Here is a 14,901-nt window from a genome sequence, read left to right as displayed (position 1 = left end):
CCCCCCCGCCAACCACCACTGTCCCTCCCCCAATTCCCCAAGGAAAGCAAGAAGCCCCACCACCCGTCAATGGGGTTAGCCACCAATTGCGAGTGGTAGTAGCATGCGACCGGTGAACCAGTCACCCCGGAGGATAGGGCAGGCAAGATGCTGACAACACTATGATGCATGGCGTAGTAGCCCGAGTGATGATTTTGTGTGAAACTGACGCCTGCTGGAGAATACTGACAGCTTCATGAGAATTTTGAAAAGAGCTGTAATACAGCTACAGTCACTGGTCAAAACTGTATACACGCATACTCTACATTACGTAAAATAACTCTTCAACGTTTCTTTTTCAGAGACAGACCTGATACAGCTCTTGCATTGTAACTTAGATTGGCCATAATACCCAATAAAAAGTCTGATGAGTGTAATACAGTTCGATTTTATTGATCTCATTCTATAACTTGCTGTACATGTGTTATTCCTCTTTGATGATATTTATACATGTCAAAAGCGAGATATCTGTTTTCGTCATTCCAGGTAACAGGTGTGGTGGCTGACTGTGTTGGCCAAGCTCATTACATCCTGTCTGGTACGTGGGACGAGAAAATTGAGAGTGCCAAGATCATTCAGAGCAGCCGGGGTGGGAGTGGATCAGAAGGCAAGCAGAAGACCATCTACCAGACCTTGCCCCCCAAACTTTTGTGGAAGAAGTATTCTCTCCCGTAAGAGCATTTCTCATGAGTCTCATTAAGCCGCACTGAATCTTCACTTTTAGTGAGCAATTCAACATGCTGCTCTTTCTATTTTTCCTCCTAGAGAGAATGCTGAGAACATGTACTACTTCTCAGCGCTGGCGCTGACCCTGAACGAGCCAGAAGACGGAGTTGGTGTGACCGACAGTCGTCTGAGGCCAGACCAGAGGCTGATGGAAGATGGGCGATGGGACGAAGCCAATTCAGAGAAACAAAGGTTAGAAGAGAAACAAAGAGCCGTGAGGAGGAGGAGAGAAGCGGAGGCCTCTGATGCTCTGGATGAAGGTATGGGAAAAAAAAAATGATTGAGCTAAATAATATGGCCTACAAGATCGATACACCCCCCATTTACTTAGCTGGGCTGTGATAGGTGAGGTAGCAAAGGGTGGATCTCAGTGATCCACCCCAGCCATCAGGGGGATGACACCAGTGGTTGCCAACCTTTTTTGTCTTGTGTACCCCCGAACCCTTTTGTCACATCACGAGGGGACCCCCACACTCATACATGTTGATGTTTCTCCAAAAGTAGGAACGTAACACGGCCGATTATTTCCCGGTGAATGAAAATCATTTCATTTTGTTGCCTTAATTCGAACATTTTATTATTATCCATTGTCTTCTTTTTAACTCAAACTAAACAAATGCGGATGGCGCACTGGAAAAAAAGATATAAAAAAAAAAAATTAGGAGTAAAATTAAAGAACAAACCTCTCTTTGTTATACTGTATATAACACTTTACTACAAAAAACGAGGGCTCCTTTCAATAAGTCCCCTTTAAACAGGCATGTGAATTTAAACTAAAATAACAGAAACAAAACACTGGGCAAGAATAATATTCAGACCCATCGTAGCAGTTTTTCTTTTCATCAGTCATCTGAGCTTAAATGAGACATTTGAGTTGACTCGCTGTTGTGATTTTGGTGCCACTGTGCCACGAGTTATTGATCTGACAAATTTCCATGTAGCCACTGCAATGTGCTCATGTACCCCCCTTGGAAAACACTGGATTCCAACAAAACTGAGCGACATAAAAACCAATGCGAAAACTAAAATGAAGCTTTTTTGAGACAATTGAACCTAATAAAAACTAACAAAGTTGTCGAAACACTATAAAGTGTGGGTGTGCGTGTGTGTGTTGGACAGATTGTATTCATGTACCCATGACTTGTGTTTTTTTCCCCCCTCCCTCTACTGGTGGTCAGAATGTGATAATGACTCTGGTGAGTGGGGGTTTCTCTGCGCCCTCTGTTGACGCACACGCATACATGGTCATCTTGTCTGTACTTTCTTTGTGTTCTGCCATTGTTGGACCTGCATGATGTCTCCTTTCATGTCTCCTTCCGACAAATCAATCAGGAAAAAAAAGTTGGTTTGTTTTTTTTTTCCTGCGTACGTGAGAAGCTTATATCAAATAGTTCACAAGTATTTAAATCTACACAGTATAGTCGAGTCAGCCGTGTATGAGCAAGATAAACGTAATCCTTGTTGAATGTTACGTTTGCAGTGTGGTGTTTTTGTTTTCCTTGAAGGGGAAATCAAGTCAAAGATGCTCTTTGCACTAATGTGTTCTGTGTGGCCTCACAAGTCCAAGCATGGTATTCTGATTAGATCAATAATGCGATTGTGGAAGATGAATTGAGCAAAAAAAAACATTTTTTTTAATCCACCTGTTTTCATCCATATCAGCGGGCGGCCATTTTGCCGTGAACTGCCACTTGCTGTCGACTGAAAATGACATCACAGTGCCCAAGGGCCCAGCTAACATCCATCGCGGCTGACGGTGTTTTCTGGGATTGGTCATGTGACATTGGCAAGCTGGGCTCTGTGATGTCATTTTCAGTCGACAGCCAGTGCTAGTACAAAGCTGCTTAATTCATTTTCCATAAGAGCAATTTTTAGTGTTTAGGCTATTGGGGACGCGTAGAACATACTATTGTAAAAAAAAATATATATATATATTTGACTTGATTTAGCCTTGAACGAGAGCTAAAGGAGATTGCTGTTCGAGCATCAGCATTAATCCCAACTGTCTATCGATTTTAGTTCTTGTTTTGCACACATGCATACCATTCAAACCATTCACTGCAACATGAAGCTGGTTCACATTTGGAGACTTCCCAAATGCAGCACACCAAGTGACTGATTGCTTCTCGTATACATAATCATAATGTATGTACGGAGGACATTGCCCGCGGGCGTGACTCGATGACGGCAGCTGCGTAACACACTGCGATCTTTTCGACAGGTCGAGAATACGAAGGCTACCAGCCGTTGTGGTTTCAACAGAGGAGGGACTCGGTCACTGGAGAGACAAACTTTGTGTACAAAGGGGGCTACTGGGAGGCCAAGGATAGACAGGACTGGACCATGTGTCCCAATATATTCTAACGCAGGACGCTTCCCCCCCCCCGCGCATCGGAACCTCAGGAGACAGGGAGCTGCTCGGCCTCGGCTCCTCCGGCAGTGTGGTGTAGCAGGCTCACGATAGCTCCACGTGGAGCTTTGTGAGCAGAAGGTGGTGAATGTGACACACACACACACTCTTTGTACCTCCCAATATACACCCTCACTGCTCTTCAGATGGAAACTACGATGGGATGTTCCTGTTCCCAGTGCGTGGATGTGTGATAACGTTGGACTTGTTATACCACACTAAAAGCACCTGTTGAGGTGCTTTAACATGGCACTTTTAATCATTCACCCGTACAGGTTTAGATTGAGTCTGTAGATGGCACCTTGCAACAAGAGATTAAAAAAAAAAAAAAAACAGTCTCTCCCCAAGTCAGTTACATTAAACATCGTTTGTCATCCTAAAATGAGTTCTCGATTACTCACTTTCTGATTTGAGTTCTAATTAGCGCTAATCTAATTCTTGCATAAGAAATTGTTAGAGTGATTGTTTTTTTTTTTTGGGGGGGTTGTCGTCTCTCAACAGGATACAACAGGTTTTAATCAAATTTAAAATTGAGATTTTTAATTTGAGTTACACACAGTAAGTATTGTATCATATATTGAAACCATGCCATGAAGCTTATTTTCACAGTAAATGTGCTTTATTATTACTTCCAATGATTTTTTTTTTGTTTCAGTGCCACAATAGAAGATAGTGAGTTTGCTTTAGTTGGAACAAACGAATTGCCAATTTGGCATGATGACATACCTTCCTGAAAAATGAACAACACTAGCTCTTGGGGGGATAACAAAAAAAAAAAAACATTGTAATCGCTGTGAAAATAAATGGTTTGACAATGGTGGATTCAAAAGTGGCAAACATTGTACATCTCTACTTGGTAATTAATGTGTTGACTTGCAAACACAGCGATCCCATCGGAATGCTGCATTTCATATCCTGCGCATACAACTTCTACTTCGTTAAATCATCTCTTTCGAGACTACACTATGAACCTGACCTTGCAGGTTTTTAGTAGGAAAGTCAACAGGCATGATTTTCAAGTCCCTTCAGCAATCCTATTTGTTCCGAATGAATATTCTATGTTTGTATAGGTGGTGTTCGAATGCATCACAAAGATTGTTCATGAGGACTCGCCGTTGTTTGGCGTACACCTCTGCATATGCACACAGAACTTGCGAAAGCACGTCCGCATTCTTGCTGGAAAAAAATGTCCAGTTTGAATGTAACATAGCTTTCCATCGAAATTCTCCGATCGTGAATGAATTGCAAGTATGCTTCAAAGCAGTTCATGCTTCAGAAAGGGTTGTAGGAGCCAGTCCCACTTGGTACATTTTTAAGATTCTGTTGAAATGCATCCATTTCGGGCATCTTATACATGACTAGGCACTCGTCACTGTGCATGAAATGAGACTAGAACATATCGTTGTGTTCCTGCTGATACGAAATATACTTTCTCTCGTCTTTTGGTGCTCTTCCAAGGCATCACATCCAGTGACAGCATCCACCGTTCAGTACTAACGCAATGTAGATCCAATGTCTCCCCAGTGTCGTCTTTTTATACTGTAGTTGATTTCATTGGCCCTGGGTGAGCCTGGAGCCTCTGTCGGCAGCAGGTTAAAGGTCGTAGAAAAGATCAGGGCTGGTTCCTTCTGAGCAGAAACCACAGAGGCCTTTGCTCCACGCTCACCGCAGTTCCAATGTCTTGTCCGCAGTGTTTGTATACTGATCTGGGATCAGCTTTTGAAAGTACCCTCAGTCTTTTGCCTGTAATTGACTGGCCTGTGCACTACACATCCAGTGGCAAGCTTTGGGGAAAAAAAACGGCAGTATTTTTTTGTAATTATTGGTAGGAATACAGATTTCAAAGCTAGAGGTACTGTCATGTTCCCTTTGGTCTATTTTGTGTGTGAATATTTTGTGATAAGAAAATGATCATGTAAAATAGTCCTATGAGAATGAAGTTAGCTGGACAGCAGATTTGAAATGCAGTCATAAAATTGGCATTTTGAACCGCAACATATTCCATAATAATAGAAGAAAACTCTGAGACACACTCATTCGGTTAAGTAGCGTAGTTCATGTTAATAGCTCCAAAATCACAGAAAAGAGGCCTTATTTTACTATAACAAAAATAAACAAGCTACTGACACAAACATTTGACAATGTTCCCTCCATTGATCACGTTTCCGATAGCTCCAAAATCACAGAAAAGAGGCCTTATTTTATTATAACAAAAAATAAACAAGCTACTGACACAAACATTGGACAATGTTCCCTCCTTTGATCACGTTTCCTTCACTGACTTAAAGCAACATAGCGATGACATTTAATTGTACGGTCGATCTTTGACTCACATCAGCGCTGTCTGTTCAAGACAGAGGAGGTTTACACTCACATCAGTGCTGTCTGTTCAAGACAGAGTAAGTTTATTTATGGCCTGTGGGACAGTATTTTATGCAGCACAACATGCCTTTTTTGGGGGGTAAACACGTAAAGCATCAAATGCACTTTTATCACCAGTTCCCAAAAGCATGTAACCCACACTGTAATCAGCCAGTGACCATTGCTGGGTTTACCCCACCTCTGTTGCTCTCTCTCTCAGCTGGGATAGGCTCCAGTTAGCCCATGACTCTAGTGAGGGTGTGTGGCATAGAAAATGGAAGGAGGTGTAACCCACACATTATAAATATGTGTCATAATCTGCTTTGTGTTTAACATCAATTTAGTGTGATGTTCAGAGGACTTAAATGGGCCTTGATAGTCTCAAAGTCCAAATATCTGTTTGAATGGATCACAACCATCGCAGCAGTTCAAATTTTCATGTCATTATTTTCTTTCATAATAACTCATTTGGCAGTTGATAATTGCACAAAGAGAAAGTATGGCCCGTTTCCTTTGCTCAGGTTGAGGCACATTGACAACTTTTGCTTTTCAAGTCAAAAATGTATTTCAAGTACGTGCTGCATTTTGAATGATAATTGAATGACATTTCATCAGTGCAATTCCGAAAACGATAATAGATTGTGACCTTGGCTGTACAGGACCAGATATCTGTAGCAATAACACACAAAACTCGGTTTTCAGTCTTGAGCAGAAAGGGAAAAACAACCAAAGTGTATCCGTAGAGCTGTGCTGTAGATTCAACGTTTTCATTTGCCTTCCCTTTCTTGAGAGGGTTCTAATGTTTCTCTTTCAGCATTTCTCACCTGACTCTTGGTGGGATTTCAGCTTTAATTTTTGGAATGCGTTTACGCCTGACCTTCTCATGGGTGCCATTATTCTAATGTTTGCATATTTATACACTTTGTATAATGTGGCATATACAGTTTGGTGCGCTCGGATGGCACTCATTTTCTTCCAATTTGAAGCTCCTGCTCGGTTCCGAGGCAGAAGTAAAGTGTGTGGAAGACGGAAATGTGTTTTTCCTTGCCTTGTCCAAACTAAAACCAACTGAACCAACTGGAACTGTGACCTGTGGTTTGCTGAGAAAAAGGCTGCTGATCTTACTAATCGGTGTAAAAGTGAAATTCAATGCAACGTAACGGCAGTCTGGTAGAAATATCGAAGGTTTGCTGACATGCCTTGACTTCTCTTCCTTTCCTAATACGCGTACTGTAGGTGTATTCAGATGTAAATCACAAGTTACAAGTTGTTGTTTTTACAGAAATTCTGTATTTTTTCCCCCTCACTTTATAACATTGTCTTATAACAACCAAGGCACAAGAATAAAAACAAAGTTGTTGACACTGGCTATGTTTTTTTTTTTGTCTCAGTCGTAGAAACGAATTACATTTGACATCATGTGGACGATTGCAAGCTTGCCTCTGCCCGGAATATTGAATCGTATACTAGGGGGAATTAGGGCACCATTGGTCTCGATAAAGTAGCTACATGCTAAGTGAGATCCTAAATTAGAGAAAAGATGACTCGAGGCCTTCCATGAAATGGGTTTCAGATATTGACAATGCTTTTACTTTTACTAATAATGTATTACATAATAAACAATTTGTTGTATATGTTCATATACAGTGTTAATGCGCTGTCTACTTTGTGTTCTCCCAGCATATTAGCTTGTCGACGCTCCTTTCTGGTGTTTGCTAGCTAAACTTTGACTAGGTTGCCGCGCGGTTTCCATGGCAACCCACCGTGTACTCGCGACCCACCGCAGCCGCTGAAAAGATATTGTGCTTCTTCTCCAACGTAAGATTCAGCCGACAAGCTTTCTCTCCGTTTGTCTAACTTTTGTCGAGCTCCGGAAAGAGTAAGCTCAAGTTATTCAGTCTGCGTGTGGAGTGCCTGTGGCGTGACTTGTAGCCTATAGCAGCTCTTGAAGCCACACCGCTTTGGTTTCCACGGCATCCAAGCAACATCGTGACCCAGCAGCCTTACTGGTGTTCCATTTGTATACCCAGTACAACATGGAGCAACTCAGCCATTACACAGGGGACGAGAATGAATTTCACTCAGGTCTGCAATTATAAATAAATAGCAGAGCCGTCCATATGTGTGTGTACTCGGCCGTGTTGTAGACATGCTTTGGTTTCTGTCCTCAAAAGACCAACACGACAGCAGCAGCGGGTTTGAACCAGCTCGACCTCCTCTCAGTGCGGACCCCTGTGACTTTCTGCTGGATGCCATTGACGCTCAGCTGGGGAATCTGCAAGTCGGTCATTTTCTGCTTTAAATCAGACATAACATATTCGGTGAATCAATAAGCCTGATTGACTAAATGCACGCAGGTCAAGAATCGGCAACTTGACCGCATCGATTCAGGTAATGCACTCCTCACGAAATATTTGAATGCTATTTCAACGTGATGGTTGATGGGGGTTTTTCCCAACTCTTGTGTTCAGCCCCATTTAGGTTGAGTCAGTCTCCCAGCAAAGATACCGGTCTTGGCAGCACAGTATCCCAGACAAATGACACCCCCATGTCTTGTCTGGATCTGCAAGTCACTCCAGCAGTTGAACAAACAGCAGGTAAGATGTAAGCAACATCAGGAGAAAATGGGAACTTGGATTTTCGTTGTGAGTTGTCATCGTTTCTGCCTACCGTCGTTGTCACATCAACCTGAGATAGTTCTTGTTTCAAAGATATTCCTATTGCAGTTCAGTGATGACTTAAACACAAGATCACTATTTACATTTTCATTTTTCCTCATAAGAAGAATTCTTTTAAATCGCCATCTGTGTCTGCATGAAACTATTTTCTTCCACGGGGCAAAATGTCAATCTTGGTAGAGATCTGCAATATTTTAGTTCTCATATTATACTGATGGGCTGTTATTATTTGCATGAACCCCACTAAGCGGACAATTTAAATGAACAAATGAATTTATTTCAGGTGTTGTCCCAGTTCAACTTTGAACATCTAAAAAATGCTGCTCATGTACGAGTCTGATTTTTTTCACCCCGCAGACAGCACAAGCTCCGTGGCTCCCGCAACACATGAGGTGGCCACGTGGGAACTCGACGTACGGACAAGCAGCAAAGTGCAGATGGAGAGTCACAAGGAACAGGTCATGTGGAGACTAGAGAGACTTCTTGGAGACACCTGTAAGCAAGGGACAATGTCAAGTGACCCTCATCCGCCTTCAGAAAGTATTTGCACTGAAGACTTTGTGAGGTGCTTTCGAGAGGAGATGGTTGAACTGGCATTGCCAGAGGGGAGCCTTGAAGAGCTCGACAAACAGGAGGAGGTTGAAAGGACTTTGATGACATCTGGCGGAGACCCTTCCCTGAGTCGCCAAAACATTCAAAATGGTGTCAGAAGTGAAGCAGCTACAAATGTGAAAAGTAGTAAACACGAGCCAGAACAAAGTGAGGAACTTGAAAGATGTCCTTCTGAAACATCTGGAGTTCAGACTTCACATGTTGGTGAGGAAAGAGGAGTCACACACACAAAATTTAACAACAGTCCCTCTGGTGTCAGTCTTGTGATTCGTCTCAACTGAGTGACACAGCCATAATTTTACTGGGGTTTTTTTCTTTCAGTCTTCTACAGCACAGAGGTGGAAAAAGAACATCAGAACCCAAAGCACATTTTTTCTCCAAAGGCCAGGTGCCTAGCAGGTACCAAACACACAGTGCAGTATTTGCATGCGCCATTCACATATCCAACCCTAGAGCTGTACCTTTACAAAACAACAAGGATTAGTTTTGAGTGACGCTGTCAGAGAGGTGTTAAAATATGTTTGTTATTGTGTGCCCGCACACTGGCTTGGTAGTTAGCATGTCTGTCCGTTACAATGCTGTCCTTTGTGTCACAGGAATACCTGTGTGGAATTTTGACACGGTGTCCGTGGACAGTGACCTTGATTCGGTCTGTACAGATCAGGTCAGGCAGCACCTATGCAGACGGGCTGGTAAGCGTTATGACAGAATGTGGAAAGAAGACAATATGATGTCATCTATCAAAAGTGTATCCAGTATCAGCTCGGCTGAACAATGAATGGCAAAATTCAATTAAATCTAAAACTGCCAAGTTTTGCTACATTTAGGATTGCACTCTCACATGTCTCCTGTAAAACACACACACGCGCACACACGGAATGACAGTGAGCAACCCATACTTGCTTTAAGATTTGACTTCCTAACCGTGGCATTAATGATGACTAATGTTCTTTGTCGGCAAAGTTCAAAAACCCACAGGAGCTGTGCAAAACAAAAGTACTCGCTGTAAAGCACGGCAAAAGTGCAGGTAAATAGCACGGAAGACCACAGCAAAGCATACTCTGCATATTTGTCTCTATGTGATGATTATTCTGATGCGTATCATTTATTTTTCATTGCTAGGCCGATGAAATCTTTGGAGGATGATGACAAGGACACCGATGAGGAATCAAATGCACACTGGAGCAGGCGGTCCAAGCTTGAGAAGGCGTCAGAGAAGATGCACTCAGCTTGGGAGAAGATGAGCGAGCGCCTCTCCTCTCTCAGACAAGTATTTTTCCACCAAATGGCGTGCATTTTTTCAGCTGCGGGTACACGAGCCATGATTGTGTATGTCTGATTTAGAGATGTGAGAAAGTGGAGGAGACTCTTCGCATGAAAAAGTCTCATTTAACCGAGGTGGAGCTCTCCCTTTCTGAGCTGCAATTGAGAAGAAAGGTAACGTGTAAAATATTCATTCGGCCATTTATCAGGAAGACAAATGAAAGCGTGTTGTACTTCTATTTCCCACCAGCGTGCCTTTCATGATCTAGAGCGACTCAGTGCAGAGACCGGGCACCTAGAGACAGAGAAGAGGCAATTAGAGGTTGTGCTAAAGGATTGTAAGGCAGAGATAAACTCATTAAGGTATGAATTCAAACACTGCCAGCCAAGTGGAGTCCTGTGATGAGACACGCTGTCTGTTGTGCTGTACAGTTGCCAGCTGCAGAAACTTCAGAGGCAAAAAGAGTCCCACCTCCGCGAAGTCCGAAATTTGCAAGAAGAGCTAAAGAAGAGAGAACAACTCAAGCAGCTGTCCTGCGTGGAGGTGGTTCCCGTTGCTCAGCGGTGTGTCAGCTCTTTTCTTGGCGCACTTGACTTATTAATTGAAATGCTTCACAAACAGACCAACAGAGCGACGTCGGAGCTGGAGAGACAGTTGGGTTGTGCCAAAGCTGAACTATTCTCTGAGCGACGGCGGGCAAGAGAGAATCAGGAATCCATGCAACAAGTAAAATATGACCACAGTATAAACGGGTTGACATCACAACAAATGGAGAAACATCAAATATTCCAAGTCTGTACTTTGTTGTTAATATTATGTTGAGCAGATGCTGGAGGAAACTTGCGAGGAACTCCTGAGGGCCTCTGAGGCAGAGACTTCCCTGAGGAATAGATGCTCTTCTCTAGAAGAGACGCAGAAGCAGAAAAAGGAGGAGATAGAGGTGATTACTTTGACGTGAGCAATTATCATAACTCTGTTGCCATTGTGTTGCTATTTCTAGGCCAGCAAATTTGCGTGTTACTTTGACAGAAGCACCGTTTTGATTTCACTTAGAATCTAGAGTGTCAGGCACAGGAGCTACAAGGAAAGCTTGGAATATGCACAGCCAAGGTGGACACCCTGGAAAAACTGTTGGGCCAGAAGGAGCAACAACTGCAAGATCTACAGGAGCAGCAGGGAGGCTTGCAAACAGAAAGAGAGCGACTGAAGGGAGAGCTGGAGTTCCTAAAAAGTCAACAGCAGAGTGCTCTTCAAGAAGCCAGAGGACACGCCCATACCATGATGGTGAGCATTTAGAATCGTCACAGTATGCAGAACATTCCAATAAGCGTTCAAGAAATATTTCAGGAGGCGGCGCTGAAGCAGCAGAGGAAAGATTTAGTCTCGATTCATGAGCAGCAAATACAAGAGGTGAGAAATCCGCTTAAAAGCAGCTTGATTGAAATGTTTGGAGCTGAGTCAGTGAAGCGCATCGAAAACAAACACAGCGAAGGCATGAAGGTTTATGATTGGTCAAATCTTGTTAGCTCAAGAAAGATGAAGCAAAGGCACTGAAGAATTCACTGGAGCACCAGAAGGAGGAGTCGAGGAAACGTGAAGAAGAGCTGCGGGCGCAAACATTACAGACGGTGCTGTACTGCGAACCGTTTGACGAAACTCTTCGCAGCGACACTACGTGAACACTTTGCTCCTCCCTCATTCAGGTGCACAAAGCCATAGATGAGGAGAGGAGGAAGTGGGAGGCGGACAAAATTGCAGCCGTACACTTCCACCGTGGTTTACTGGAAGAGCAGAACAGGAGGAACCTGGAAACGGCTCGGAGCGAGCTACATCGAGAGAAAGCCAATGCGCTTACGCTTCAGCGTCGAGTGGCGGAGCTGCAAAGCGTAAGTTGACTTTGGCTGATTGGGCTTGCGACACAGCCGTAGATCCGCTTCCCCATCCCATCAGCTGTTCTTGTCACTTTCATAAGCGCGTGCAGGAGCTGGAGGCCGAGCGCTGCGTGCAGCAGCGAGAGCAGGAGTCTCTGCTCTCGGCCATTTGCAAGTCACTAAAGCAGGAGCGGCAGGACGAGCTGGACAAATTGCAGAAACACATGTTGCAGGTACAAGATATCCTCTGCGACCATAGCAGAAAAGTGAACGAGTCGGTCTTTTTTCGTAGGAAAGTGGCAAGACCGAGCTGAAGCTTGAGCAGGCTGTGCGGAAGGCCGAGGCAGAAACGGAGAGGATTGGCAGGATGCTTGAAGAGCAGCGGATCAGCCATCTTGACGCTCGAGCTGAGCAGGAGCAGCAGCTCGGGGTCTGGGCTCAGGAGCTGGTGGCCCAGTGCGAGTTTCTACACCTCTTGATCGAGAAAAATGGAGGCCAACAAAATACGGTGGAGCTCCCTCGCAGGTATAATTTCCCTCAAGGGTGCACGGTGGTTCTAAATTTTTGTCACCCTCAGACGTGCACTGTCCTATTATCGCAAAGACGCCCAACAGTTTCATCAAAAAACAATAAAGCAAATGTATTGTTCAAAAACTGCTTTTGAAAACATGAACATTTTACTCATAGTTTGGTACAGAGCTCTTCTTTTTAGGGAAGTCCCTTAGCTAATATGTATATATAAAATGTATATTCCATGTGGGAACTTGCGGCAGAGAGGTGCATGAATTCTGAATATCTGAACTCCAAGTACCATATTTTCTGCACTAAAAGGCGCACTGGATTATGAGGTGCACTTTCAATGAATGGCAGCAATGTAATTTTTTTCATATATTGCACGCACTGGACTCTAAGGCGCAATCTACAATGAATCCACTAGATAGAGCTACAGGTACATCTTTGTTCATCTCCGTTAGACTCAAGAGGCGTTCATGACCGCCTCGAAAAAACGTAAATTAACGATTACTTCAATGAAACTACGAAAATTGAAAAACAGTAATGCATAAAAAAAAAAAAAAATCACAAAATAAATTCTATAGACCCCCCGACAGAATTTATTTTGAGCGTAGCTGCAACAGAACGATCAGAGGTCAGTAAATTGGAGCAACACAGTTCACTGAACCAACAGCAAGTTATAACATTGTAAGCATGTCTCCAGCAAGGAGCCATCTTGGGGTCGACATATTAGCGTAATGACCATACACAAGGCGCACCAGATTTTAAGGCGCGCCTTGAGCTTTTAAGAAAATGGAAGACTTTTCGGTGCGCCATATAGTGCGGAAAATACGGTAATAATCTTTCTGACGCATGTCTGTCCAAATAATTATCCAGATAAAAGGGCAAGTTCGACCTATGATGAATATCCAGTATTTTACCGTAAATTGTTTACCGCGGATTCCCAAATGTATACTATTTATTGCTAAGATGGTGTATGATGCTGCAGTTAGGTGTACAGTCATCATTATAGTAAACATTAGTATGAAAAAAAATGTATAGGCCATGAATATGAAACAAATCAGTAATACGGCACTAACCGAATGTACTTTCTTGTGCTGCGCGAGGACGTATTCTTACGCCACTTTACAAGCTGTGTCACTGGATGCAATTCTTTACCCCAAAATGTCATTTGCCACTGCTGTGGTAAACTAAGGAGCTCTTGTCATTTTTTACGGTACCTATCCTAACCCCGCTTTTTCCCGACCCTCCACTTGGGGAAAATAAATGAAAACATCCTTGACAAATACATTGCGTGTTCCAGCTCTACCATCGATGAGGCTCTTGCGCAACTGAAAGCTCAACAAGAGTCCTTGAAACATCTGACTGAGTACCTTCATCAAGAGTTAGATTCTCAAAGGCAAGCAAGTGAACAACTGCTCAAAGACAAGGTGTAGTTTGCTCGAGCGAATATCCATTTGCAGCCCAGCTAGCTATTAGACTGCTAAATTCATATTTTGCTTCCAGGAGCAGGCGTTGAGGATTCAGAGGGAACAGATGAGAATAGAACAAAATCAAGCCTTGGATTCTCTGAAGAAACGTCTCATTCAGGTAAAACACTTCCACTGTGTGTGTGTGTGTGTGTGTGTGTGTGTGTGTGTGTGTGTGTGTGTGTGTGTGTGTGTGTGCGTGTGTGTGTGCGTGTGGGTGTGTGTCAAACAATGTGGTTTTTCCTCTGATGCAGAGCGCCCATGGAGCCGTCGGTTTGCGGCTTTCGCCTCTCCACTCCAGGGAGCAGATGTTTGGGGACAGCCTACAACCTCAGCACATTCGGTGTGCAAAGCAAACAGCAGCACTCAGCATTTCTTCCTGCAAGAGAAATCTGTTCTTGAAAGAGTGCGTACGTGCGTGCGTGCGTGCGCGCGTACTTCGTGCATGCAGCGGAGGCAGGGAGGCCTTTGAGTAAATGCGAGCTCTCACGAAGAGCGTTGCGAAGGGGTGCATGCAGAGTTGAAAGTGTGTCAAGGTCGTCCGTCTGATGCACGCGCCGGAGCGTTCTCACTTCCCTCCCACATCTGGCGGCGGGAGCGCGGGCAGCACATGGTCTGGTTCGTTCTGTGTGCAGCCACGACCCGCACCTTCACAAATCTGATTCTCAATAGCAGATTCAATCACTCCGTTCAAGGCATGCGCCAAAATCGAGACTGGTCGAAATATCGCGCTTGTGTTACACTGCTTTTGCTCAACACACGCTCATGTGATGCCATGTGACCTCTAACAGCATGTTATTATCTCTAAACAAACCATCATAAATGAGCCCTGCGATGCTTATTTGTCTGAGCGAAAGCAACAGCCGCCCTCCCCTCCCGCACCGTCGTCTCCCTCTTCTGCCCCCGGAGCCAGGTTTCCATGGCGACAGATTCATCGCCATATGGGAGGAGGGGCGGG

The 14,901-nt window shown here is 43.9% G+C and overlaps 2 protein-coding genes across 5 annotated transcripts in view; both read left to right on the top strand.

Annotated features, from left to right (window-relative positions):
• The first annotated feature begins 474 nt into the window (after window positions 1-474).
• LOC109510742 (oxysterol-binding protein 2-like) lies at window positions 475-5,281 on the top strand. Its single transcript, XM_019861292.1, has 3 exons — window positions 475-710; window positions 805-1,025; window positions 2,987-5,281. The coding sequence occupies exons 1-3, from the start codon at window positions 490-492 to the stop codon at window positions 3,127-3,129; spliced, it is 585 nt and encodes a 194-aa protein (XP_019716851.1). The 5' UTR covers window positions 475-489; the 3' UTR covers window positions 3,130-5,281.
• A 73-nt stretch (window positions 5,282-5,354) lies between these two features.
• Window positions 5,355-14,901, top strand: part of LOC109510707 (trichohyalin) — a 13,139-nt gene continuing 3,592 nt past the window's right edge. For all 4 annotated transcript variants that reach the window (XM_019861227.1, XM_019861209.1, XM_019861217.1 and 1 more), the window contains exons 1-22: window positions 5,355-7,621; window positions 7,711-7,817; window positions 7,894-7,927; window positions 8,008-8,133; window positions 8,572-9,030; window positions 9,148-9,225; window positions 9,423-9,518; window positions 9,790-9,853; window positions 9,949-10,096; window positions 10,171-10,263; window positions 10,340-10,452; window positions 10,522-10,633; window positions 10,712-10,816; window positions 10,917-11,030; window positions 11,144-11,374; window positions 11,438-11,500; window positions 11,617-11,718; window positions 11,794-11,976; window positions 12,063-12,194; window positions 12,254-12,486; window positions 13,778-13,904; window positions 13,981-14,064. In XM_019861227.1, the coding sequence (XP_019716786.1) occupies window positions 7,573-7,621; window positions 7,711-7,817; window positions 7,894-7,927; window positions 8,008-8,133; window positions 8,572-9,030; window positions 9,148-9,225; window positions 9,423-9,518; window positions 9,790-9,853; window positions 9,949-10,096; window positions 10,171-10,263; window positions 10,340-10,452; window positions 10,522-10,633; window positions 10,712-10,816; window positions 10,917-11,030; window positions 11,144-11,374; window positions 11,438-11,500; window positions 11,617-11,718; window positions 11,794-11,976; window positions 12,063-12,194; window positions 12,254-12,486; window positions 13,778-13,904; window positions 13,981-14,064 (2,853 nt within the window). In that variant the 5' untranslated portion in view covers window positions 5,355-7,572. The remainder of the gene's footprint in view (window positions 7,622-7,710; window positions 7,818-7,893; window positions 7,928-8,007; window positions 8,134-8,571; window positions 9,031-9,147; window positions 9,226-9,422; window positions 9,519-9,789; window positions 9,854-9,948; window positions 10,097-10,170; window positions 10,264-10,339; window positions 10,453-10,521; window positions 10,634-10,711; window positions 10,817-10,916; window positions 11,031-11,143; window positions 11,375-11,437; window positions 11,501-11,616; window positions 11,719-11,793; window positions 11,977-12,062; window positions 12,195-12,253; window positions 12,487-13,777; window positions 13,905-13,980; window positions 14,065-14,901) is intronic.

The sequence above is a fragment of the Hippocampus comes genome, unplaced genomic scaffold (genome assembly GCF_001891065.2).
Source record: "Hippocampus comes isolate QL1 unplaced genomic scaffold, H_comes_QL1_v1.1 scaffold147, whole genome shotgun sequence".
Taxonomy (NCBI): Eukaryota; Metazoa; Chordata; class Actinopteri; order Syngnathiformes; family Syngnathidae; genus Hippocampus; species Hippocampus comes.
Note: the sequence above shows the minus strand (reverse complement) of the source record. Positions and strands in the feature narration are given on the sequence as shown.

Bases quoted from the DNA above. Each gene is read 5' to 3' on its own strand.
- LOC109510742 (XM_019861292.1), top strand. From the start codon at position 490: ATGTCAAAAGCGAGATATCTGTTTTCGTCATTCCAGGTAACAGGTGTG. The intron at 711-804 runs GTAAGAGCATTT...TTTTCCTCCTAG, and splicing joins TGGAAGAAGTATTCTCTCCC to AGAGAATGCTGAGAACATGT. The intron at 1,026-2,986 runs GTATGGGAAAAA...TCTTTTCGACAG, and splicing joins CTCTGATGCTCTGGATGAAG to GTCGAGAATACGAAGGCTAC.